The following is a 23640-nucleotide window of genomic DNA, read 5'->3' on the forward strand; positions in this document are numbered from 1 at the left end:
CTGTATCTTTGCCCTTCCTCCTACAGCTGACATATTGACATATCCAGGCTTGTGGAAAGATCCTGGCATTGGCTCCCTCATCACTGCCTACTTTAAGGAACAAACTGGCCACTTAGGGCATTTGCTGGCAAAGCCAGGGGTTGCAGTCACTCTCCACAGAGCACTCTGCAAGTATCRCTCCTCTGCAGGAGGTCCACTAGCAAATCTGGGAACAAAAATCAAGGCTATCTAGTATTTTGTATTCCCTAGGCTACAGTAYGAAACATTATTGCAAACACTTGCAAAAGAACTGTCATCGGTTACACATAATACATCTTTTGGGGCTTTTCCACAGTACCATTCACCAATGTGTCTAAATTTAAGTCTTAATACTTACTCCATGTTGCCATCTCCCAACTTGCAACATGTGTGAACAAATATAAGATTTGCTCCTCATCTAAATTACATTTAATCCTTTATCAAAATAAACACTAATGAGAGTGAAATAACAGAACAGCTAGCCAGTTATGCTTAAAAATCCCAATTAAAGATAGATTCCTACTATAAAACACTGCTGCTTCTGTAGCTAAATAAAAAGAGGTGTGAATTTTAAATGTGGACTAATTAAGCTACATTTGTTAACACCTTTTCTTTTTTTGTGACATGCAGCAGCTGTAGTCCACAGTTAGGACCACTTGGTGATAATAAATGGTTAAAGTGACAAGGTGCTGAGATCTATATAGATGATGTTTATTTAGCACAGAAAGCCCATTAACCAAATGGTACTAATTCTACAGAGAGGGAGAAACTAAAAAGCAAGTCCTCTAGCATTTTCTTTCTTCACTTCCCTGGTAGATGCTTGTTTTACTATTTTTGCAGCTAACTTTCCCACCAAAAGTTGCAGTTATGTAAAGACCTACTTGCAGTTCTACCAAAGAATYTGGAAGTTTCTAGTCTTATTTTGTAGGAAAATGTATATTTTTTTAAAAAAATACTGGTAGATTGATTTGGGTTAGAAATGCAGGTTAGTAATATCACTGACACTGTCAGTGAGAGAGTCAGTACAGACAGCACTATAAAACTCAGATTACTGTTTTTGGTACTAGCAATTACTGCATTAGAGAGAGAGAGAGAGAGAGAGAGAGAGAGAGAGAGAGAGAGAGAGAGAGAGAGAGAGACTGTCTTCCAGGGGGCAAAACAAAGCAAATATATATAAAACTAAAACAAAGACAACTTTTCTTACCAAAGCTAAGTAACTTAAAAGTGTCAGACAGTTTTTATAAGTGTAAAAACAACTAGTTCTGATGTCTACTGCTTTCCAGAAGGTTTTCCATCAGCTGCATATGAAGAGATACTCTTAAGAATCAGATAAAGAATAGTATTCTCGTCCATCTGTACAATTTTTTCTTTGAAGGAACTGCATCCAGGGGTAAATCTAATAATAGAAAATTTTCTTTCTTCAGAGTAATACTACTAACTGCAGCAATAATGGAGACAATCTTGCTGGACAAAAAATAAACATTTTTTAAAACACGTAGCATCACTTTCACTAGCTCTTCTTACAATTAACATTCAAAGAAGCACAATGAAAATGTGCATATCTATATTGAGAGAGCTCAAGAAAAAATTCAAACGATCTCTTCTATAAACAGTTTCTTATACTTTCAGAAACAACATCTACTTGTGCCTGGGAAAAAGAGGTACTAAAGAGTTATGAGTTATTTGCTCTGGGAAAGGAAATTTAACACTATCTCCTTTTGGTTGGTATGTTCCAAAAGCAGTATTTTCAGGCAAGGATCTCAATACATTCTACAGTAATTAAATTCCATGTCATACCCAAGAGCTAGCTGTTACATTAACCCTTAAATGAAAAATACAATGAAGAAAAAAATTCACTTAAGTTTAATGACCCTCCTAAGACCATACGTTCAGTCAACAACAGAGCTAAGATTTGTATACAGTAGACCTAAAAACCAATTCTCTGCTCCAGTTACATGCTCTGGTTATATCTGTACTATGTACTTTAACAGCAATTAGAAAACATTCCTGAAATAAAGTTTATTTGGATAGGGAGGAGAAATAACTTACTTTCTGGATACATCTGAATATTTACTAGCTTCACTTCAGAAAAACAAAACTAAGTAACAGAATGGACAGACACAGAACAAAACACTTCATCTCTAATCTACATTTCTGCTCTAAAGAGTTGTAACAAATAGGAGTTCCTATTTATTACAGAGAGAGCACTAAATACTACATACACTTATGGTTATCCTCAATATGCACAGAACTGTGTGAGAAACTGTGTTCAGGAATATGTACATAATCCTTATGTCCTCCTAGAAGGACAGCATCACAAAAATCTCTAAGGATATGTCAAGAGATAATGCTTTTCTAAGCTCCCAAATGGATAGCCAACAAGTGAAAGAAAAATTATTGATCCATTTATTTTTTTCTATTAATGCATACATTTAAATACATGATCATGTGGAAAACACCCTGAAAAACAAAAGTACTTCAAGTGAATACATAGATACTGATTTAACTTGGTCAACTTCATTAGCTGACTTATCAATATGCAATGTATGCAAAAGCTGTGGAATGCATTAATACTGTGATAACATTAAATTCTATGTTTATACAAAGGTGATCTTCACATTCATACCAATCTAAGTCAGATAATCATACTGCACATAGATATTCATTTATAATATTGACTGTTCATATCTGTTTGAAGTAATAATGACTACTGAATTTTCATTTTCTAACAGCTGTAATAGAACATTTCACTGCTCAACATTAACTTGTCAACAGTTTTGGCCAATTTAAAGATGCCATGAACTCTTAACACCAATTAAATCTGAACATTACAGGATCACAGAATGGTAGAGGTTGGAAGTGACCTCTGGAGATCATCTAGTCCAACCCCCTGCCTCRGTTAAACAGGGTCACCTACAGCATGTTAGACAGGATCATGTCYGGGCAAGACATCAAAGAAACTTTCAGAAGACAGTTGAAAATGAGTATACTCATGACATGTCCCTGTAAGATACAATCATYAGAAGACTGAAAGTATATCCAGKCTCCTACAGTATGTGGAGACTGGCGTGCACTTTCAGCTACAATATCATACACATTTTCAGAAATAAAATGAAAAGCAAAATCCATACATTTCCAGTATAGACTATAAGACTTCCTCCTGCTCCATAAAAAACCACATGCTTGCTAAACATATCATATCAAACAGATCAGTTATGCTCACAAGATAAGGATGTTAAATAGCATTTTCTTAGATCACAGATCTTCTAACAGATTTAATTTCTCAGAGATGTTTTATCAACTTTTTAAATGGTGTTCTGTCAATATGTGGGAAACATCAAGATCACACTCATTATAACGAAAGGGAACATTCCAGAAAGGAGAGACGGAGCAGGGGAGAAAGACAGAGAAAGTTCCTRCAAGTGCTAAATCAGAAGATTCTGTCTTGAGAAAAATGTGTATGTGTAATACACACTATATTTTAAATATATTTTAAACTACCACCTTGTAGCCTTTAGGATTTGATGTTCCTTTAAAAAACCAAAAAAAAAAAACAAAAAAAAAATAATGTTCAATCTATCACCTGCAAGCTTTTCAGATGCAAGACAGTTCTACTGTTTTATACACAGAAAAGTTTTGCACATTTCAGTGGGAATTTATTTTTAAGATCAATGAGAAATTTCTAGTCTTTATAGTAATGTAGATTACAGTTCAAAATTCACATCACATACTCTTTCTTCAGATGTTTCAATCCAAATCAACTTCAACAGTCAAGATTTCCCACATATTCTCAGTACATTTCTAAAATAGTATGATGATGGAGTTACCATTTTCCCCCCAAAGATAAAAAATGACTCTCCCAGATTAAATGTACCTGTGATTTTTCAAATAATCGTTATTAAGATTTCTTTTCATTTTTTGAGTAACTTGATCCTGATTCATGGTTTTGAACTCTAACTTCCTAACAATTTCTTTAAATTTAGCTCTAAGTAAGATTCCTGTCTGAAAAATGTGATGTGCTGCTGAGAACCTTATTTGGTGAATTACAAAGTCAGGCAGTGGAAAATAAAAGATGCATGAGCGAATGTAAGGCATACAAATATGGACTGCAAAAAWTTTAGAAAAATATTTGTTCGCTGAAGGAATGACAACAGAGCACTAAAAATACATGCTAGGAGTTCTCCTCCCCTCTTTTAATAGCCTGCTAGAACAGCCTTTCATTATTGAGTTAGTAAAGATTATGGCTCAGAAGATGATGTTTTTATAAACTCTTATTTTGTAGTTGCTATAAACAAACAAACTCACAGTGATTTTAAATCCTGTTTATTGTCAATATGAAGGTGGGTTCTGTGTGCATATYTGTAGAGCAGAACCAGAGAGCATGRCATTAAGTATTTCCTATTCAGCAAAGGAAGAATGTACTACATTACCTGGGAAGGAAAATTTCACAAACATAAGTATAGTATATCTGCCATGCAAACTGAAATATAACTGCGTCTGAAGCAAACTTAGCTGAGGGACCATGAGGAGTGAGGATTCAAAAATATGGCCCCAGTATAGGGTTCTCACATCTGGCCAGGACTTTGAGTTCCTACTCAGGTGATGATTCCATGCTCCTACTGCTCTCTTGCTGTCTGGAGGCAAGCTGAGTTAACTTAAAACTAGATTACATATGTTTATACCTACTGTAATCAAACCCCTGCTCTTTAAGTGGATCACCTCAGCAAGAGTGCTTCGAACAGAATTTGAGGCTACATTTGGCGTAGTTTTGCATTTTCTTGTAACACACATAGCTACGGTTTATGCTTAGTTTCTCTTTTGCTTTTGTTTGTTTGATAAATGCATGCTCCCATATACTGGAGCACTGTATGCTGAAATAAAACAGTTCTACAGCAGACACCAATCTGTTTCTGCTCCATGTATTCATATCCATTTGGAAAATTAATAGTTAATAATAATCCCTCTCAATAACATCAGGTGAAATGAACAGTGGACAGTGAAACTACTGTGTATGATATGAAAGCAAGTTTGTACATTGTTTACACAACTCAACTCTTCCCAGATACAGCTACTTTCAAAAGGAGTTTGAAAAAGGTTGCTATTGAAGACCARTAACTTTTCCTTCGTCCTTGAATTTGAAGACTCTCATTAAACAGGTAAGTTTCAAACATTAGGATAAACATATAATCTTAGAATACATTAACAAATGCAATTTCCTATAATCTTAGATAATTAGAATCAAATAGGTATTAAATCAATCTCTAGCAAAGAAGAAGGGAAAGCGGGAAACAGAAAGCATCAACTTCATATAATGKTCACAACAAAGAAGTGAAAGGATTTAGACTAGACCAGAACAAGGACTGCTACCAAAACCTCTATGTACTGCATGAAAAACTGCTAGTGAATTCTCTCAAATTCAGTTAGATAACCATTTTTCCTAATAAGATATCAATGGTAGTGTATATCAACAAAACTAATAYATTTCATATGAAAGAGTAAAAACATTTGAACTCCTAATCCACCTGTTAATGAATAGGTGGAGAGATGACAATGCAAGTAAAGACAGAGGGGTTAAGAATACAACAGCACAGACAAATCAGCACAGTAACTGCTTTCATGAATTCCCTCTGAAATACAAAACCAACGTGGAATCTTTTACTTCCTATCATAAAACTGGTATAGCACGATACAATTTAGTGATAAAAAGATGACTGACACATACAAGGACCAATCTTTTAACTAAAGTGTAAAGTATTTGCTTACAAATGAAATGCATTCCTCACAATACTGAATCCTGTAAGATGTGCGTGAATGTGTCCTTTACCAAGGGAAAAGAGAACTAATAGAAGACTGAAGTAAATACAGTAAAAATATTCAAAACAGGTGATGCTTAAGACAGTAGAAGAGAGTTTACTTACAGACACTGATAGCCTAATTATTTTTTCACTAAAAGTTAGATTCTTTTTTGCAGGTGTTACAGGTGATCTAAAAATGACCTTTTTTTTATTTTCTCCTTCAATCCTGTTGACAGATTTTCTCAAACAGCACAACAGAARAATTTTAATATGGCTCTGCACACCACTTAGCCTGACCTTGGTACAGTGTTTAGAACCCTTAAATAATTGTTTGCTTTTTAGAACTGATGTTTGAATTAGCATTGGGTTTAATGAGACACAGTAATAACATAGTTCAAAGTTGAATCCTACTGCATCTAATTGCCCTGTGTATTTGTAAGACATGTAGAAATTCCAACTTTAATTCCTTTCTCTTCACAATCATTTCAGATTCCAGATCAAATACCTAATGAYGGATTTTATAACCTGGTTTTAGGGWCATCATTGTGTCAGTTCAGGTTTCAATAAATATTTTATTTCTACCTGGAACAGGAGGCTGTATAGGTTGTACCAGCTCTGGCTGCTGTAGAGGATTTCCAAAATAGACAAACCACTCTTTTACCAAAGGAGAGGCTCCATCTAAAAAAAAGAGAGGATTGGGTCAATAAATCAAACATATGTATTGACATTAGCATAAAAGTTGGAAGCACTGGTGGTCAGGATTCTAAAGTAATAGAAAGCACTTCATAATGACTGTTTTCTTAGCTTCTTTAAAAACAAACCAAGAAAAATTAGTTTTAGTATCTTTACGACATATCATCAGAACAAATGAATAGAGTTTGTATTATGTGCTATAAACACAAGTTCAGAGTTCGGAATTACAGCCAAAAATATAAGCAAAAGAAACTTGGGAAAGCATTCTAGAATGGCTTTCAGCCAATTTTACACCCTCACATTTTGAGGCAGTTCAGGCAGCTGCAGAGGCATCTGGTGTAGCTTAGGGTCCTGCATGAGCTACCTCAAGCTTCCTGCGGGTGTCCCACTGTAATATGTGCAGCCAGTCTTTAATATAATCCTCCTCCCAACTTGCCCTGATACTTCCTGGGTCAGAGTTTGAGACAAAATCTTTATTGTAGATCTTGATGGCTATCTATTTGAAAGCTGACAGCAATGGAGTCATCCCACAGTCAGATGCAGAAATTTTTAGAGCCCTTTTACGTTGTTCCAGACCTTTTATCTGGTATAAAGGGACTGTGTATGCATAATAGCTCAAGTGGCTTCCTACCCTTCCAACCTGCCTCCTTTAAGTAAACATTAAGGTATCTATTAACCTAGAAGTTTCACTACCTGAGCCACACTCTCCCTATTCCATAGTAACTTTAAAGCTCAGCTCCCAGTAATATCTAAATGAAGCTGGCTACTTTACTTCTCTGAATGTTCCACTTAAAGAATCTATCTGTAGCAAGGGGGCACACAGATGACAAGAGTAGGAGAGTGTAGCCAATTCTCAAATTTGATTTACATTGCATGAAGAAGGCTATCTATGTTCTCATTCTCTCCAAATAAAACATCCATATTTGATACAGGTTTCTTCCTTTCTTTGCATAGCATTCATTCCAGCATATTGATATATATCATCCACTTATCTTGATAGGTTGGCTTGTTTTTCTAGATATTACAAATACATTCAGGGCAGAAATGGTTACATGTTCTCTTTGTTACTGCACCTATACTTGACGCTTTAAAAATTCCAAAAGGGAATACACTCAAAAACACCTCAAAAAGTTAAGGATTTTTGAAATGAAGTCTATCCAACTTGAAGTAGTTAGACCATAACCAGATGCCTTCCCTAATATAATGCAGAAACTGGGAGTTACCATTGCTATAAATGATGTGTCTGTATTGAGCACAGATTTTGCTTTTTATCATAACCATGTCACAGTAYCTTAAATTTCCACTCCTTTGATAAATAGTATGAAGTAAACAGACTCAGATACTCCTGGACACTTGGAATAGTGGTTTCAAATCTTTTCTAGGCAAATCTCAAAGCTGATTTTTTTTCCCTTTCTTCCCTTATCCCTTTCCGAATTCACAAAACTGCATCTCTATTTCCTTGCAGCCAAGACTCACAGTGCTGAAGTCGCTGGTTTTAAGACACTGGTGCTTCAGTTGTACTAACATTACCATCAATTCTCATCACCCTACACTATGATGCACAAGTATTTCTGACACCACAGTGGGAACCCTGGTCAAAAACCTTATCCAGCTAAAACAAACAAACAAAATCAATCCCTCCAACACCCTCCCTCTCCACAATCAAACCTTTGGTTATATCAATTTCCTGATCCATTCATAGTTCAACTCTTGAAATGACTCTTGGCATAAATGAGCGACTGTGGTTCAGTGGCAAAAACTCCTCAGATGAAGCACTAATATCAGGGATATGAGCAGGGGAAAAATAACAGAACATCACCTATTTTATAACCCTACTTCTCTCTCCTTCGTTACCCATGGACCTGCAACACAAACTCCTAATAAAGGCAAGGCACTGAAGAGCCACCAGTTGGACTTTGAGGGACAGCACTGCACCTGGCTTTCCATGCTTCACTGCTTGGGAATTGCTGACATGAAGAATAAAATGAAAAATGTCTTCACTGAGGAAAAAAAAATCAAAAAAAAATCCCTAAAATGGCAYATTCCAATAGCTGAAATGTCTCCCATCTTGATTATAAATCATTGTCTAGGATAATGTAATTTCATTAACAAGAACTTCCAATTTAATAGCCCAAAGTCACTTTCAGAAAGATTTCTGATGTTTTAGCATTCTGTTTTAAGATTCATTAAGTGAATTACTCTGCATTGCTCAGCCTAGTTAGCTCACTCGGCCTCCCACACTATCTTGGCTTCTTAAGGAAGCAAAGCTTATACAATTAGGAGGTCTGTCCTTTACTCAACTCATGAACCCACTGCTCTGTTTCAACTAAATTGGACAGAGAAGATGTTTCAAATGCATTAAGTTACAAAACATTTTAAGAAACTGGTGGCTCAGCTGAGAGAAGAAGCCTATTAATGCTCAAACTGAAGGAAATGCAGGGAAGTCAAGCTGCCTGTTTTATCTGGTAGCACTGGGTGGCCAATGAATACATAAACAGCAGTGGAAAAGCTAGAGCTGAAAAAAAGAGGGAGATCGGATTTGGGGAGAGCAGGGGGCAATAGAGAAGCATGATTGGGAACTCAATATATTGCAACTCAATATACTGCTGGAAGAAGGTTCTGTGGACAAGGGGAAAAGTTAGGAGGATACTAGGAAGGGGCAYGGGAATAAAAGTTTTGCTGTGAAGAAACTGGTGAGGAGGAAGTCATTCTTAATTGGTTCCACAGCTCACACAACTTATTAAAATGTCACTTGATTCCAAATGCCAGTGAAATACTATTTTTACATTGCCCACTGAACTCAAGTAGACTAAAAAGTTAACAGAAAACTTCTAGCACTGTGGTTTTAATCTATGTAAATATTGGTACAGGATGCAGCACCAACATCAGCTGAGCACTTTTCACAATCAGACTCCATTACTTACAAAAGCATGACTATTCATATAAAAAGTCGCAAAAAATATAGCTGAGAGGAAGGTCTTGCAAACTGATAGCACATTGAGATAGCAAGAACAAAATGTAGACATGATTACTAAATGTTAACTCTCCCTACACAGAAACGTCTCTTAAAAAAACCCCAGGCTCCTTTCTCAAACGTTTTTCCATGATGTACATTCYGAATATCACCACTGAAACTTAACGGCAGCAGTTCCTTTGTTTAAATAGATTCTGAATAATCTGTGAATGAGCACTGTCCATCAGTCTGAGCAAATTCTAACACTAAACTCAGACCGCTGGAAACTACCTTATGGATGCTCCTCTACAAACACACCAAAGCCAGCCCTACTGAGTGGTCACCGGTGACATCTGGCAAAAATTCTGCTAATGGATTGGTTTTGACAGTATCAAAGCAAGGGTCAGTCTGGCCTGCTAATCGTAGAACTAGGCGTGATTCCAGGACTTCCAGGAGTTCACCCCATGTTTATGCTACATTACATAACCTCCTAATTGGCAACAGTAATGCAGGTGCAGGTACCTCCATGGACTAGGCTAGTTCCAAAAACTGTTGGCTTTGTTCTGAACTCTTCACTACACACACAAAAAAAGCGAGCTTGGCAGGCCTATCAAGATGCTACACAGGACCATTATTCACCGTTATTTTTCCCTTCTTCTTAAATTTTTCCAGCAGTACTGTTATTCTCGGAAAGATCCTTAAAGATGAGAGCTTATATATCACTCCATGCAATATTCTACTTAACAAACAGAGCTATCTCAAATAATTATAAAGATATTTTAAAAGTACATAAACACATTATTCAAGATCACCATCAAAGCTGTATTTATTTCTTTAAGAGTCAAATTAAGGCTTTGATTCTAGTAACACATCACTGAGTAAAGGTATGCACATGCTTAATATATCCCACATCACAGCTAAAGGTATAGCTCCCTGAACAATTCTCTCGGCAGCATTGTTAACTACCCAACCACTGATTTGCTCATTGCCACTCTGTGCCATTCCCTCAGTTATCTCAACAACTTTGTGGCTGGCCAAAGAACCAGACTCACAGAATCACAGAGTGGTTGAGGTTGGAAGGGACCTCTGRAGACCATCTAGTCCAACCCTCATGCTCAAACAGGGTCACCTAGAGCATGTTAGACAGGGTTGCATCCAGGCGGGCCTTGAACAGCTCCAGAGAAGGAGACTCCACAACCTTGCTGGGCAACCCRTTCCAGTGCTCTGTCACTCTCACAAGAACGAAGTTCTTCCTCATTCGGAGGTGGAACTCCCCGTATTTCAGTTTGTGCCCATTGCCTCTTGTCCTGTTGCTTGGCACCGCTAAGAAGAGTTTGGCCCCATCTTCTTGACACCCTCCCTTCAGGTATTTATAGGCATTGATAAGATCTCCTCTCAGACTTCTCTTCTCCTGGCTACACAGGCCCAGCTCTCGCAGCTTCTCCTTGTAAGACAGATGCTCCAGTCCTCTAATCATCTTTGTAGCCCTATGCTGGACTCTCTCCAGTAGCTCCATGTTTCTCTTGTACTGGGGAGCCCAGAACTGGACACAGGTACTGCAGCTGTGGCCTCATCAGGGCTTAGTAGAGGGGCAGGATCACCTCTCTCGACCTGCTGGCAACACTCCTCCCAGTGCATCCTAGGATACCACCAGCCTTCTTGGCTACAAGGGCACATTGCTGGCTCATGCTCAACCTATTGTCTACCAGCACTCCCASGTCCTTCTCCACAGAGCTGCTTTCCAACAGGTCAGCCGCCGGCTTGTACTGGTGCAGACCCCTTCACTTGCCATTGTTGAATTTCATGAAGTTCTTCTCCACCCCACTCTCCAGTTTGTCCAGGTCTCTCTGAATGGCAGCACAGCCCTTTCTCCCAGTTTGGTATCATCAGCAAACTTGCTGAGGAGTCCCTTCATCCAGATCAACGATGAGTAAGTTGAACAAGACTGGACCCAGKACTGAGCCCTAGGGAACACCACCAGCTACAGGCCTCCAACTAGACTCTGCACCATTGATCACAACCCTCTGAGCTCTGCCTTTCAGCCAGTGCTCAAACCACCTCATTGTCCACTCATCTAGCCTATGCTTCCTCAGCTTACCTRTGAGGATGTTATGGGAGACAGTGTCAAAAGCCTTGCTGAAGTAAAGGTAGACAACATCTCCTGCTCTCCCTTCTTCCATCCAGCAGCATGGGTAACTGATTCAGTTTAAACCTAACTTAATGACAGAAAAGCCAGGAAGGACAGAGAAGGCTATTTTAACTCAGATCAGTTTCTCCATCTAGGTCACCATGTAGCTGCACCAGCACAACTAAGAGGTAGCACAGGGGATGAAATGAGTGGCTGTGCAAGAGAAGTGCTTACACCAGCACTGCCAAAAAAACAAATACTTACCAAACTATGGCTTCAGACAAAGTGTCACRGTCTAGGCAGGTGATTTCAAAGAGTGTGAAGACATCCTGCTCCTATCGATTCTCAGTTCCCTTTGGTACCTTTGAAAATCTCAACCTAAATATTCAAATCTAACAACTTCTTGTTTCAGGGTAGAGGAAGCAGTTCATACTAGTTTTTAACTTGTTCTTAATAAAAAGTGTTATTATTAGTTTTACAAAATGTTGGCTGCTTTGGTATCCCCATCARCAGTAAATAAACAGGTTTACAAACTGTAAAATATTTGTGAAGAGGTCAGTCTCCAAGACAGGAATCTTGCAACTGAAGGATCTTAAGGAATTAAAAAGTTGAGTGTGATATTTAGTGCAGTCTGATTCCACGCATACATCTGCACTGCAAAATGGAACACTGTGTACAGTTAGCCAAGTTAGCTGTAAATGAGCTATACTGGCAATTGTTTCACAGTGACAGTAGATTCCACAAGGACTAATTTAATTGGTCGACTCCTTCCAGTAAGTTCTTTTTTAATGCTAACCTAAAGTAATTCTACATTATACTAGAGTATGCAGTGTAGACATATCATTAGGCAAGTTCTTCCCACACTACCCCTTACTAAATTACAAAAACCAGTCTACTCCATCTGAAGGAAACTGGTAAAGGACACTACCTCCTTGTAGCTCTATGAGCAAATTCATGAGAAGTAATGCTGATGTTTACTTATGAATTTCCATACAGAGTCTGAATAATGGTCCACTTTCTTCACCTAGTAGCAACTGGGTTAAAACATCAACCTATGCACTAATAAGAAGTGATGTGGTTAGAACACTTAGTGGTAGATACATCCACTAAAAATGCAGATTTATTACGGGTGGCCACACAGACATACTCTACCTACCATTTTAGAGSGGTAACGGATTGGGGGTGTTCACCATGATTTACTTTAAAAAATTATTTGTAGCCATCTGCACCTGGAATTTGAAGTATGAATTGAGAACCAATACTATGTGTTATCYGTGGATTTATGCAACATCACTTTCTTAAAAGACATCTTTCATGTCCAGATATCATTTTATTTAAGATTCTAAATTAATGTTTCTGCAATTCAAACTTAATCTTCATCTGACTACTACAAATGCTGTAACAAAAATGCARATCTGTGCTACCACCCTGCCCAGTGACAATGGTTAATTAGAAGTTTTGGTTCTGGGTGTTCCTGAGAACATCAATGAATATCCTGCTGCTTAGAGGAATAAACAAAACCCAACTAAGTTATAATTGTCCCCAAACTTTAGAGGCAGTGGGCTGAAAAATGAAAAATGACAGATGTGCATGATTACTGCTGAGCTTTTCATTATTCTTTCCAAAYGACTATTTAAACTCTTATTCACTTTTTCCTATTTTTTTTCCTATTATAGTACAATTTCAGTCTGCAGTGGCTGAAAGAAGTCAGGTACTTAAGTTACATGGCCTTTCTAAAGACATAATTAAAATATTATGTTTGACGGTGGTGTACTTTCATCATGAAAATGTGAAATGATTAACAAGGAGAAAATAACATATTAAAAGGAATAAAGGTGCAGTATTTTTTTAATTTTCAAGTCACTGCTTAAAAGCTATTGAGAAATAAAAATCACTGTAGCTAAAAATAACATTTAACGARTGAAAGTATTAAGAACATAAAATCTGTCCATGTATTTGCGTAAAGAATTCTCTCTCTTTACACAGAAGMATATATCACAAATACCTATCCTCTTACATATCAGTTTACATCACTGGATAAAGTAATTGCATATTTTAGCAACTTGATGAAAGAACTAAAAATCATTGATATGACCACATGTGTTCGTACTAGTGCAACAACCGGCTTCACCTATCAACTGTTCTTAAAGTTGCAGACTTAAACTCAAGAGAAGGTAAAATGCTAATAGTGCATTACTGTTTTACAAAAGGGTATTACATCTGACAATAACTTCTAAAGAGAAGTTATCAAATCAAAATAAGCTTGCATAGCCTCTCAGACTCTTAAAATATTCTAAAYGTCAGTGGTTTTGCTCAGTCTTTTGATTATTAGCAATTTTCACATCTTCTCATTCAACAAGACAAAAATTTAGTTTTTTTCTTTAATCTCTTAAAGAACACTAAAATTCAACAGCATGTAGAAAGACTACATTTTCATTGCTGTGTTTTCCATTGATTTCTTAATAAGTACACTTAGACTGTCCACAGCATTTATCCAAAGTGTCATGCAGATGTAGCCACTGAAACGTGAAATTCAAGATTTCACATTTCCAGATTTAAAGTATGCTTGAATAATAGTGCAAGTTGTCTAATCCTTACCTTTTCCAGATTCCAGCAAGACAGAATAGATATGCTGACGAGCAGGGCGGTAGATAAGTGCCTGTCCAGGAATCTCTGTATCACATTCATCTTCCAAAGAGTTGCTGCATTCAATCTCTCCATTACTCAGGATATTGAAGATTGCATAATTTTCAGATTGGATGTGCTGTTCTTTAGCTAACTTCAAAAAAGGAAAAAGCTGTTGATCTTCAAAATTAAGAACAATCAAAAAGTAAGACAATTAATTTATAGTTAGAGGAAACTAACTCCTCTGTCAGTAAAAATATTGAGGAAATGGTCAGGAAATATTGAGGAAATGGTCAGGGAGGAGAGAAGAAGTGTTTTTTCAAAAAATGGGAATCTAGGATATTTTCAGACACCTATCTTTTTATGGATAGGAATCATCAGAAAATTCATCATTACCTTTCTCCTATTCCCTCCTTGAATTCTTAAATTTGTTTAGTGGTGACACCTTTTTTGAGAATAAGAATGCTTGCTTTGAATTTCAAAGTCAGYCACAGAAAAATGAGCTAGCCTCCTTTACCCTCATTTGAAAACTTGCCTTTTCTCCTTTAAGTGTATACATACACCTCCTTGTTTTAAACATGCGAGTGAAGGCATGACAAAACCAAAACTTTTCATTTTATTGAAGGATAAACTACACAGGATATCACTATTTATTTCCTGACACTAGCTGACTTTGTGTAGTTTACACTGTGGTGACACTAAAATACTTTACCTTCATTACATTTTTACTTTGCAAAAGCTTTTCCCCAAGAAAAAAAATACAAGATAGACTATTTCTGCTCAACAATCCCAGACCAAAGCTACCAGARTGTTCAAAGAGCTGACTGGAGTCAGTCCCGATTCCATGGGAGGGGCACTAATAAATTCTCCTTGACCCATGACGCATCGTGAGGAAACACTCAGGTTTCTCTGCTCCATATTCCCTGTAAGAGTCACACCATCTGTATTATCTGGGTTGTGCCACCTACATAGCTATCTCAAATTCTTTCATGAGGGATTACTGCACTATTGCCCAGAGCCAAATTCACTCTATCTGCAGCATTCCTAATATCTGCAAGCCTGGGAACTCAGGGATCCATATTTGAAAGCTCCAGTCAATCGCTGGGTCATTATTGATCAAAACTAATTCTACTGAAATGTCAYGTGAACATAACATGAGAAAACATCTCACATGAGCACAAAATTAACAGGCCTCTGCATATAGTGCTCATCAACACAGTATTCTCTTACAGGRGGAAGATAACTACTGTGGAAGAAATACTTCAGGATTCTTAATTTATTTAAACAATGTAATATCCCAATCCACTTTTGTATAATACAAAGATAAACAGTTCATTACTTCTGAGCATGACTGGAGCAWATTATGGAAATATTTCAGCCAAATCACTTTCATAGATATTAATTCATTCGAAAATGCTAGTTTCTGACAATTTACCAGTAATCTACACATACTAACGCAATAAAAATGTTAGTTTCAAAATGATAGCTGTATTCAATGCTCTATCTTGAAATCTATTTCTGATTTACATACAGAGCWGCTAGAAAGCTATGCTTTATTTTCCCTGAGAGAAGCAGCAACATGAGGCAGCATCCTCAAGACTGGAACTAAGCTATGTCACTTATGTGCATTTTAGATAATGTGTAAGGTAAGAAGAATTAGGTACTGGGTTTCAAAATATGAGATGCTGCATAGAAATTACAAATATTTAAATACTTAAAAAATCAAAAGTCAGGTTAACAAATCTACAAATTAGATGGTAATTTCTTTGGCCAAGGAACTGACTTAACCATAGAATCATAGAATGGTAAGGTTGGAAGGGACCTCTGGGGATCATCTAGTCCAACCCTCAGAATAGTCTCGTATGGGGATTGAACCCATGACCTTGGCATTAGCAGCATATAGCAATGGTGAGGCCATAGTCTTCCCTGAAACTTCTAGACCATAATAAGCTATCTAAACTATAGTAAAATTACAGTAATTTTAGTACTTTCTCAGCATGATGCTARAGAAATACAACTTTTCAAATGAAAGACAAAACCAAGAAATAATAACTACTTGTCATAAAGATTGTATGGCATGTTCTCTTAAGAGTAAGGATGCTAACACTATTGTTCTGGCCATAATACAACCTAGCTAATTATATTCTGCCTATTTTTTCCTTGCACCTAAATCACAAATAGTGTTTTTCAACCCTTTATTAAAACGTAAGGTTTGGGGGTTTTTAATAATGTCTTCTATGTAAGTAGTATCATCAAAAATTGTATGTGTCTATGTGTGGTTAATATCAACCCAAAGATGTCTGCAGTTTAGCTRAAAGGAGTACCGCATAGTTTGAAAAGTATTCTTTTAAACATTTCAGAGTCTTCTTAGAAAGGAAAWTATAAAATATAGGATTACATTAGTGTAATGTAATGAGGAAACAGGAAAATAATTTTAGAGAAAAGATTCAAGGTAACTGAGAAGCAGACAAAAAAACCACTCCATTTGAAGCTTCTATGTACCTAACAAAATAGGAATGAATAGATGACTAACATAGGGGTCAAAACACACTACCTCCTAAGATTTTTTTAAAGTAAATTTCAACATATTTTCTTAACTTCCACAAATTTGCAATATTATACTCTTAGCACTGCTATAAAGACCAACTCCGACACAAGGTAGCTCAGCTGGTATAAATATTACTCCATTTCCTAGAAGCAGGGTTTTCTATTAGCCAGGTAGTCTACCCTTCGATGCCTAGAGTACATGGGCCAGGCAGAGAAGCAGACCATGAATCAGTTGTATCTGATTTGTAGGTTCAAAAAGCAAAATGGAAGCTATTACACTGTGCAATACATGGAAAGTACATCTTTGTGCCCAGTGGGTCCCACACTTCAGTTACTGCCCCATTATTTGACCTGCCTCATGTTTCAAAAACAGAGGAACCATTAAAAATGAAATGGCCTCCATTTGCCCTGATCACATGCATATCATGGCGGTACTTAACACACAAAAGATTTTACCCAAGCAAATTTAAATAAATAGGTTCAGTGTATTCATTACCAATTTTCATTAAACAGTCATTGCAATAAAGTGATATTAAGCTTTAAGAGGCAAAGTACCTGAAATATTTCCTTATCTTGACACATGGCTGTTTCCTGTTGAGTGGAGAACATCTGGATATTTGTTACATTGGGAGGAATCCACGGACACTCCTGCCCAGGCAAAAGATAGGACTCCATTCCTCTGTAGAGTAATGTTTTGTCTGATCCCAAAGGCAGCATCTTTTCCAAGTCTTTCAGGCTGCCATATGAGCATGGAACTTTTGAGATGTAATTTGCTACTGCTAGCAGTATGTTCGTTCTTCTGCTGTAGCTCTTATTCTTGGGGGGACAGATGACTAAACATTTATGCCAAAAGCCTTCCAACAAGCTTTCTGGGACAATATCATTGCCAAGCAAGCAAGCAAACAGAGGGAGGTGTGTCATACTAAGACCCAACGCATGACAAAGGTCTTCTCTAGAGTACATAACAGTGACCAGTCTGTCCAAACACAGCTTCTCAATTGAAAAGTAGGGAGATGTATTATAGATGAGGTAGTCACTGTCTTGACCAAGAATTCCCATGCAATTATGTTGCAATCCATAAGCAGCCACCTCAAAGTCTGCCTCTTGCAACGAGCATACTGTTTTTTGACCAAGCGACTTTAGGGCAAAACGTGTAAAAGTAGGTAAAGCAGAAGGAATAACAAACATTTCTCTCCCTGGTTGTCTCCTGTGAGTCTTGATAAACTGAAATATTCTAGCTATTTCCTTGTTATTCTGCAACCTCCTTTTGATCCACTCATCTCTCTTTTTTTCTTCTACCACACCATCAAAGTAGAACACCAACTTGATACCAGCTGCCATAAAAGCTTCAATAAAATTCTCTAAATTAGCGAGATACTCCCGCCACTGGCCACCACACACCCAAGATTCTGGTGTGTACCAGTATCTAACACAACTCATGGCATCTACTACGATAACAGGAGGGAAATCAGGATGATTGATGCGGTGTCTTTCTGCCATATCTTTCAGATTTACCATTCTGCACGCATCAGGGCAAACCTTTGTCACAAATCCCTGCAAACCTTTAATGCCCATGGCTGATCTCTGAAACTCTCAGCAGCCTGAAAGAAGAAAAATAAAAATCATTCTAAAATGTAATACTGAGAAAAGCAATGACATTCTACGATTTTAAAAAAAGTTTGGAAATGGAACCAGTTAATTTTTCATGWATAGCTTCATGTTAAATGTGCTTTTTCTTCTACTGCAGCATTAATTTCCTCTCCTACAACACTATTTTATTTTAAAGGACCTGCCAATCAAAACTGGAGATAACAACATTGATTTTCTYGTGCGATAAGAAAAACTTTGTTTTATTTTGACTTTACACAAACATCAAATCCTTCCTCACTTAAACAGTTAAGAAATTCACTATGTTTTAATTAAATGGGTACAAATTTTTCCRTTTTTCACAGTGCTAGTTTCTGACACTTCAATTACAGAATGTCTCAGGAGTGCTACATTACAGCATACATGCCTGAGGTATARAAAAAGGAAGTCAAATTCACAATAGCATTGTGAATTGACAACTCTTAAAGGTATTTCTGAGTTCTTCCTCCTCCTAATTTTCAATATCTAACACCCTTCACAGACTGTTTTTGAATATCTGCTTTAGTTGAAAGCAGTATGAAATACGTGAATATAAATACAAAATAAACTTGGGAGCACACAGTAGGCATTATTATAATAAAACCAGAAATAAATGAATATGAATCTGCTTCAGTGCTACACAGATATTGTACATTACTGTATTATATTGTATTGCATTGTATATTACTGTACATTACTACTACAGGTACTGTGTAGTAATGGATGCTGCTTCTATGGAAGGCTACTTCCAGTGTTGCGTTGAATGCCTGTWAGATTCCAGCCATCTGCTGCATCGGGAGAGCTGCACCTCTGATACCACTTTGAGCACTGGTTTATTATTACTTTTTAATCACCTTCCATGGACAAACAGCAAYGGGTGTGAAGATCTTTACCTTCTGCAGACACACTGAACGATATGAGGTCACTGCACAGAKACAGTATGCCACAGCTGGCATTGTTTCTGCAGAAAAGTGCTGAGAGTCCAAGTGAGTTTTAGCTATGATTCAGTACAGATTCAGTCCTCAGTAGCTACACATCCAGAGGAAGAAGTGTAGTAAATTATTTACCAGCTATACTACAGGGTGACAGAAACATTCTCCTCACCCCCTGACACCTGTATCTTAAGAATTCCTCCTACCTAATGATCTAAGCATGTCTATGATACAGACAGTATCAGAAGAATTTCCATTACCAGTACTTGTTTAGCTTAATTGATATAAAGTTGCAGGACTTAACATGTAAGCAAACAGCTTGGCCACCACAAGTATTTTAATACTACTATCATAACCATATTCTATATGAACATAACAAAAACTGATTTGATATTCTGCCATCCATCTTGTTTCACTATAAAACCATAACCCCTGCGTTAACGAAATCACTGTCCAATCAGCCACAGCAGAATAGAAAAYGAGCCAAATCTGCTGGCTTAAAAAGCACTTTCATCCTTAATTCAGATTAAATATCCGAATAAAGTTAGCAAAATAAGGACTTAAATGCTTTGCACTGGGGTAATACGTTTCTAATGAAAATGTCCATTTCTTTACAGTCAAAAGCAGAATCGCAGAATGGTTGAGGTTGGAAGGGACCTCTGGAGAYCATCTAGTCCAAACCCCCTGCTCAAGCAGGGTCACCAAGAACATGTTAGACAGCGTTGCATCCAGGCAGGCTTTGAGTATCTCCAGAGGGAGACTCCACAACCTCTCTGGGCATGTACATTTTGTGTAACGTATAAGCATGTATATTTTGCACAGTAGGTGAATAATTTAAGACTGGACACTTATTTCTAATATTCTTTGTGTAAAACAGAGATCCTGGGTTACCAGAAGATCCCAACTGTGYAACTACCAAGTGTGTGACTCTGCAGAAGAAACAACAACAAACTCCTCAAACTGAAATAGTTATTTTTCCTCTGATTTTTACATATCACAAAAGTTCAGACAGATGGTCCCTACTACRGCTAGCGAGAAAACGTCACTAACTTTATCTTGTCAACAAACAACTACCACAACGCAGATTATGCAGAGAACTGTTACACTGGGGGCAGAAACGCTTAAAATAGCTCTTGCAGCCCCCGCCAGAGCCCTCCAGCCGAGGARCACAGCACGAAGGAGCCCGCCAGCCCCTCGAAACGCGCCACGAGGGCAGAGCGCGCGCCGCCCCCCACGGCAGGCGGGTGGGGGGACCTGCGGCACCTGCCCGCCGCCGCCGCGGCTGCCCCGGCCAGAGGCGCGAGGGCCGCCGCGTCCGGCCCCGGGAGGGCACAGCCCCTTCCTCAGGGCACCTGGCGGCGGCGCGGCGTCCTGGCCGTGCTACGAGCGGCGGCCGGAGCTGCAGGTCCCCCTCTGCCTCGAGGACCCTCCCCCCCGCCTCCACACGCACGTGCGCGCGCGCCACACGGCCGTTAAACCGCCGCCCGCCCCCGCCTAACGGCACCCCCGCCACTAACCCGAGCCGGCGCTTCCGCTTCCCTGGGGCGGGGCTGCGCGTGCGCACGGCGCCCGCCGCCCGAGGCGTGGAGGGCGGGAGGGCGGCCGGCCGGCCGGGCGCTGCCCCGAGGGGCCGTTGTGCCCTCGGACGGTGCCTAGCAGGCGCCCTGTGCGCCCTGCTGTAATGGGAATAGCGCCTGGTTCGTAACGCTGCCCCTGCCTCGGCCTCTCGGGGTAGGGGGTCAGCGTTACACACGAGGTGTAGCTTGGGGGGGGGGTCGGGATCTGAGAGTTGCTATACATAAATAAATAAATAAATAAATAAATAAATAAATAAATGACACAACCCCAAACGGCCGGTCAGGTACGCCCCCTCCCCGTAACGCGTTACATTTGACGGGGGGGGGGGGCGTTTTTTCTCCCCGTTTTGGGCTTTAAAGGGAGCGTTTCCTAGCAGCCGATTGCAGCAGGCCCATTCATATTACAATAGGGAGAGAGGAAAGAAAGGGCCTGGCTTGTTTAAACTGCTTCTGTCTTCATTCACAGCCTGGTGTCCCCGCGCATTGTGCCGGCCACAATGGGACCAAAGGGCTCATTGTGCCCGAAAACAAATCAAAACAGAATAAGAGACGATCAGATGAAAGAGTCGCGCACCAAAATTGTTTGGAGAAATCTCAGTCTTACATCTGAGATTTATGTTACCTTTTGGCTGCGTGGCCTATTGACCGATGTTTATAATAACCACTAGAGCTTGATAAACAAAGCGACCCGTGGGGAACCTTATATGCAGTTTTGACGGGAACGGGGCAGGAATGGGCGGGGGGGGGCAGATTTGCGTGGTTTCGTTGGTAGTTAAGACCGAAGGGGCGCCCCGCGTTTCGCCGCGGTGCTCTGCGCGCTGCCGCTGAGCGCTCGCAGCGGCGGACCGGGATAAACTCGTTACAGGCGCTGCGGTGCCTCTCCGGGTGTGCGACCCGCTTCCACCCTGCAGGCAACAGGTGGAGACCTGAGTAACTTCACATACTTTCGGGAGGGGGGTGGGGGGAGAGAAAAGAGGCGCTTTGGGGAGCCGATGGAAGGATTAGATCAGATGTTATTGCCGGTGAAAAATTAAACAGAGCAGTGCTCTGGGGAGCACAGATTAATATATTTGGTGACTCCGCGTACACAAAGCCTCACCATTGTAGCCATGTCTGAATGCCTGTGAATAGGACGGAGCATATGTGGCCTGTCACCGCAGGTGCCCACATCTGTTCGTCTCCGGGCAGATGCTCTCAGAAAAGAGGAGAGCATTTCCAAAAGCACAGGCCCGCCCCATCCATACCCATCCTCTTTTTCATAATCACCTTCTGCAAAGTAGTTTCTGCCCCCTTCTTCTCCCTTCCCCCCCACCTCCGCACATCTGAGGCACAGAGAGATGCAGAAAGAAAAACAAGGCAAATTGGAGGTGGCTCGGAAAGCCCTGGAAAAGTACTATCAAACAACACCCCCCACCAAAGTTAATTTCCAGCAGGTTTTGCATTGCAGTGAGCACACAATACACAAGATGTGTACACCGCGCAAAGGGGGCTGCAGGCCACAGGGGAGCAGGAGCAGTCTTTATGCATGAAGTGCAGTACAGTACAGCAGCACGCTGCGTTGGCAGCCACAGGGAAAGAGTGGTCTGTGCAGATACCATTAGGAGTTCATTCTGGGTTAAGACTGATTAATTAACCCGGGGAACAGGCAACAGGAGTTTTCCCTATAGAAACTGGTGAACACAGGCAGTGTTGCTACTGAAATTGGATGTCAATGAAGGGAATATTTCCGACCATCCGGCAAAATCTCCTTGCTGGAGTGCAAAACGTTTTTCTGAGCGATGCTGTAACAGATGTTTTTTCCCCATGTACGCAAATTTAGCCACGGCCTCCTCTCTGTGCTCTGTGACACCGGCACGGAGGCAAACCGTGGGGTTATGCCAGGCGCCTGGCGGGACAGATGGAGTGCTGGAGCACAGGATAATTCTTAGGATGACAAGTTGTTTCAGGTTGGAAACGATCTCAGAAGGTCACTTAGTGCAAACGCAACCAGTGGTTTCTAGCCGAGGTAAGATGGTGAGTGTGCAGGGAAACGAGTTTGGAGCTAAAAGGGGAGGAAAGAGGCCGAGAGCACACACACGCACACACACGCACGCACACGCACACACACAAGTAGCCAATTTTTTGCTCCTCACAAACAAAATCACGTCGGAAACAAGCCGGGGAACAAACCCAAACAAACAAGTAGCGCAGAGGAGAAGGAAGGGGAGGGAGTTGCGAGCCTTCTCCTCGTGTGCAACCAGTAAAACACGTATAGGGGCCACTTTCAGATTTGCCCAGGGAAGGCTTGGAGAGCAGCTGGCTGCGGTAATCTCATCGGGAGACAAAGGAATGCCCCGTCGGTTCCAGGATCACAGGTAAACACCCAGCCATTGTTATGGAAATGAGGGGCTAGGATAGGGCCGGAGCAGATGATTTGCGATTTGAAAAAAGGCGATGGGGGGGGAGAGGGGAGGCCCAGAGCTGCTTATCTATCATCTGGCCTCTCTGTGTGCCAGCTGAGCCACGCGACTGCCCTTTCTTATTCTAATCAGCACATGCCTTTGCAACTTGGGGCTAACCTACATGCTAAACTTCTTAATCCCCCTGCTCCTCCTCCTCCCCGCACACGGAAAGCACATGGGAGCCCCCCTCGGGGCTGCGCCCCCCGCGCCCTCCCGTCCCTGCCCACCCACCGGCGTGGGGGCAGCGGGGCGCCGTGCGGGCCCCCCCAGCCCCGCAGCAGCGCCCGGTGCAGCGCCCCGCACCC

At 40.1% G+C, this 23640-nt stretch overlaps 1 protein-coding gene across 4 annotated transcripts in view; it reads right to left on the minus strand.

Moving 5' to 3' along the window:
- The window catches only part of FAM120B (family with sequence similarity 120 member B), a 235724-nt gene that overhangs the window by 207749 nt on the left and 4335 nt on the right, over window positions 1-23640 (minus strand). For 2 of the 4 annotated variants that reach the window (XM_085315514.1, XM_085315511.1), the window contains exons 1-4: window positions 20835-20913; window positions 17315-18360; window positions 14186-14366; window positions 6396-6491 (exon numbers count right to left, since the gene is read on the minus strand). In XM_085315514.1, the coding sequence (XP_085171640.1) occupies window positions 6396-6491; window positions 14186-14366; window positions 17315-18334 (1297 nt within the window). In that variant the 5' untranslated portion in view covers window positions 18335-18360; window positions 20835-20913. Of the gene's footprint in view, window positions 1-6395; window positions 6492-14185; window positions 14367-17314; window positions 18361-20834; window positions 20914-23640 lie in introns of those variants that run through there. The other 2 variants (XM_085315513.1, XM_085315512.1) reach the window with 2 other exon arrangements.

The sequence above is a fragment of the Rhea americana genome, unplaced genomic scaffold (genome assembly GCF_003343005.1).
Source record: "Rhea americana isolate MKP2758 unplaced genomic scaffold, rheAme1 scaffold_43, whole genome shotgun sequence".
NCBI classification, from domain to species: domain Eukaryota; kingdom Metazoa; phylum Chordata; class Aves; order Rheiformes; family Rheidae; genus Rhea; species Rhea americana.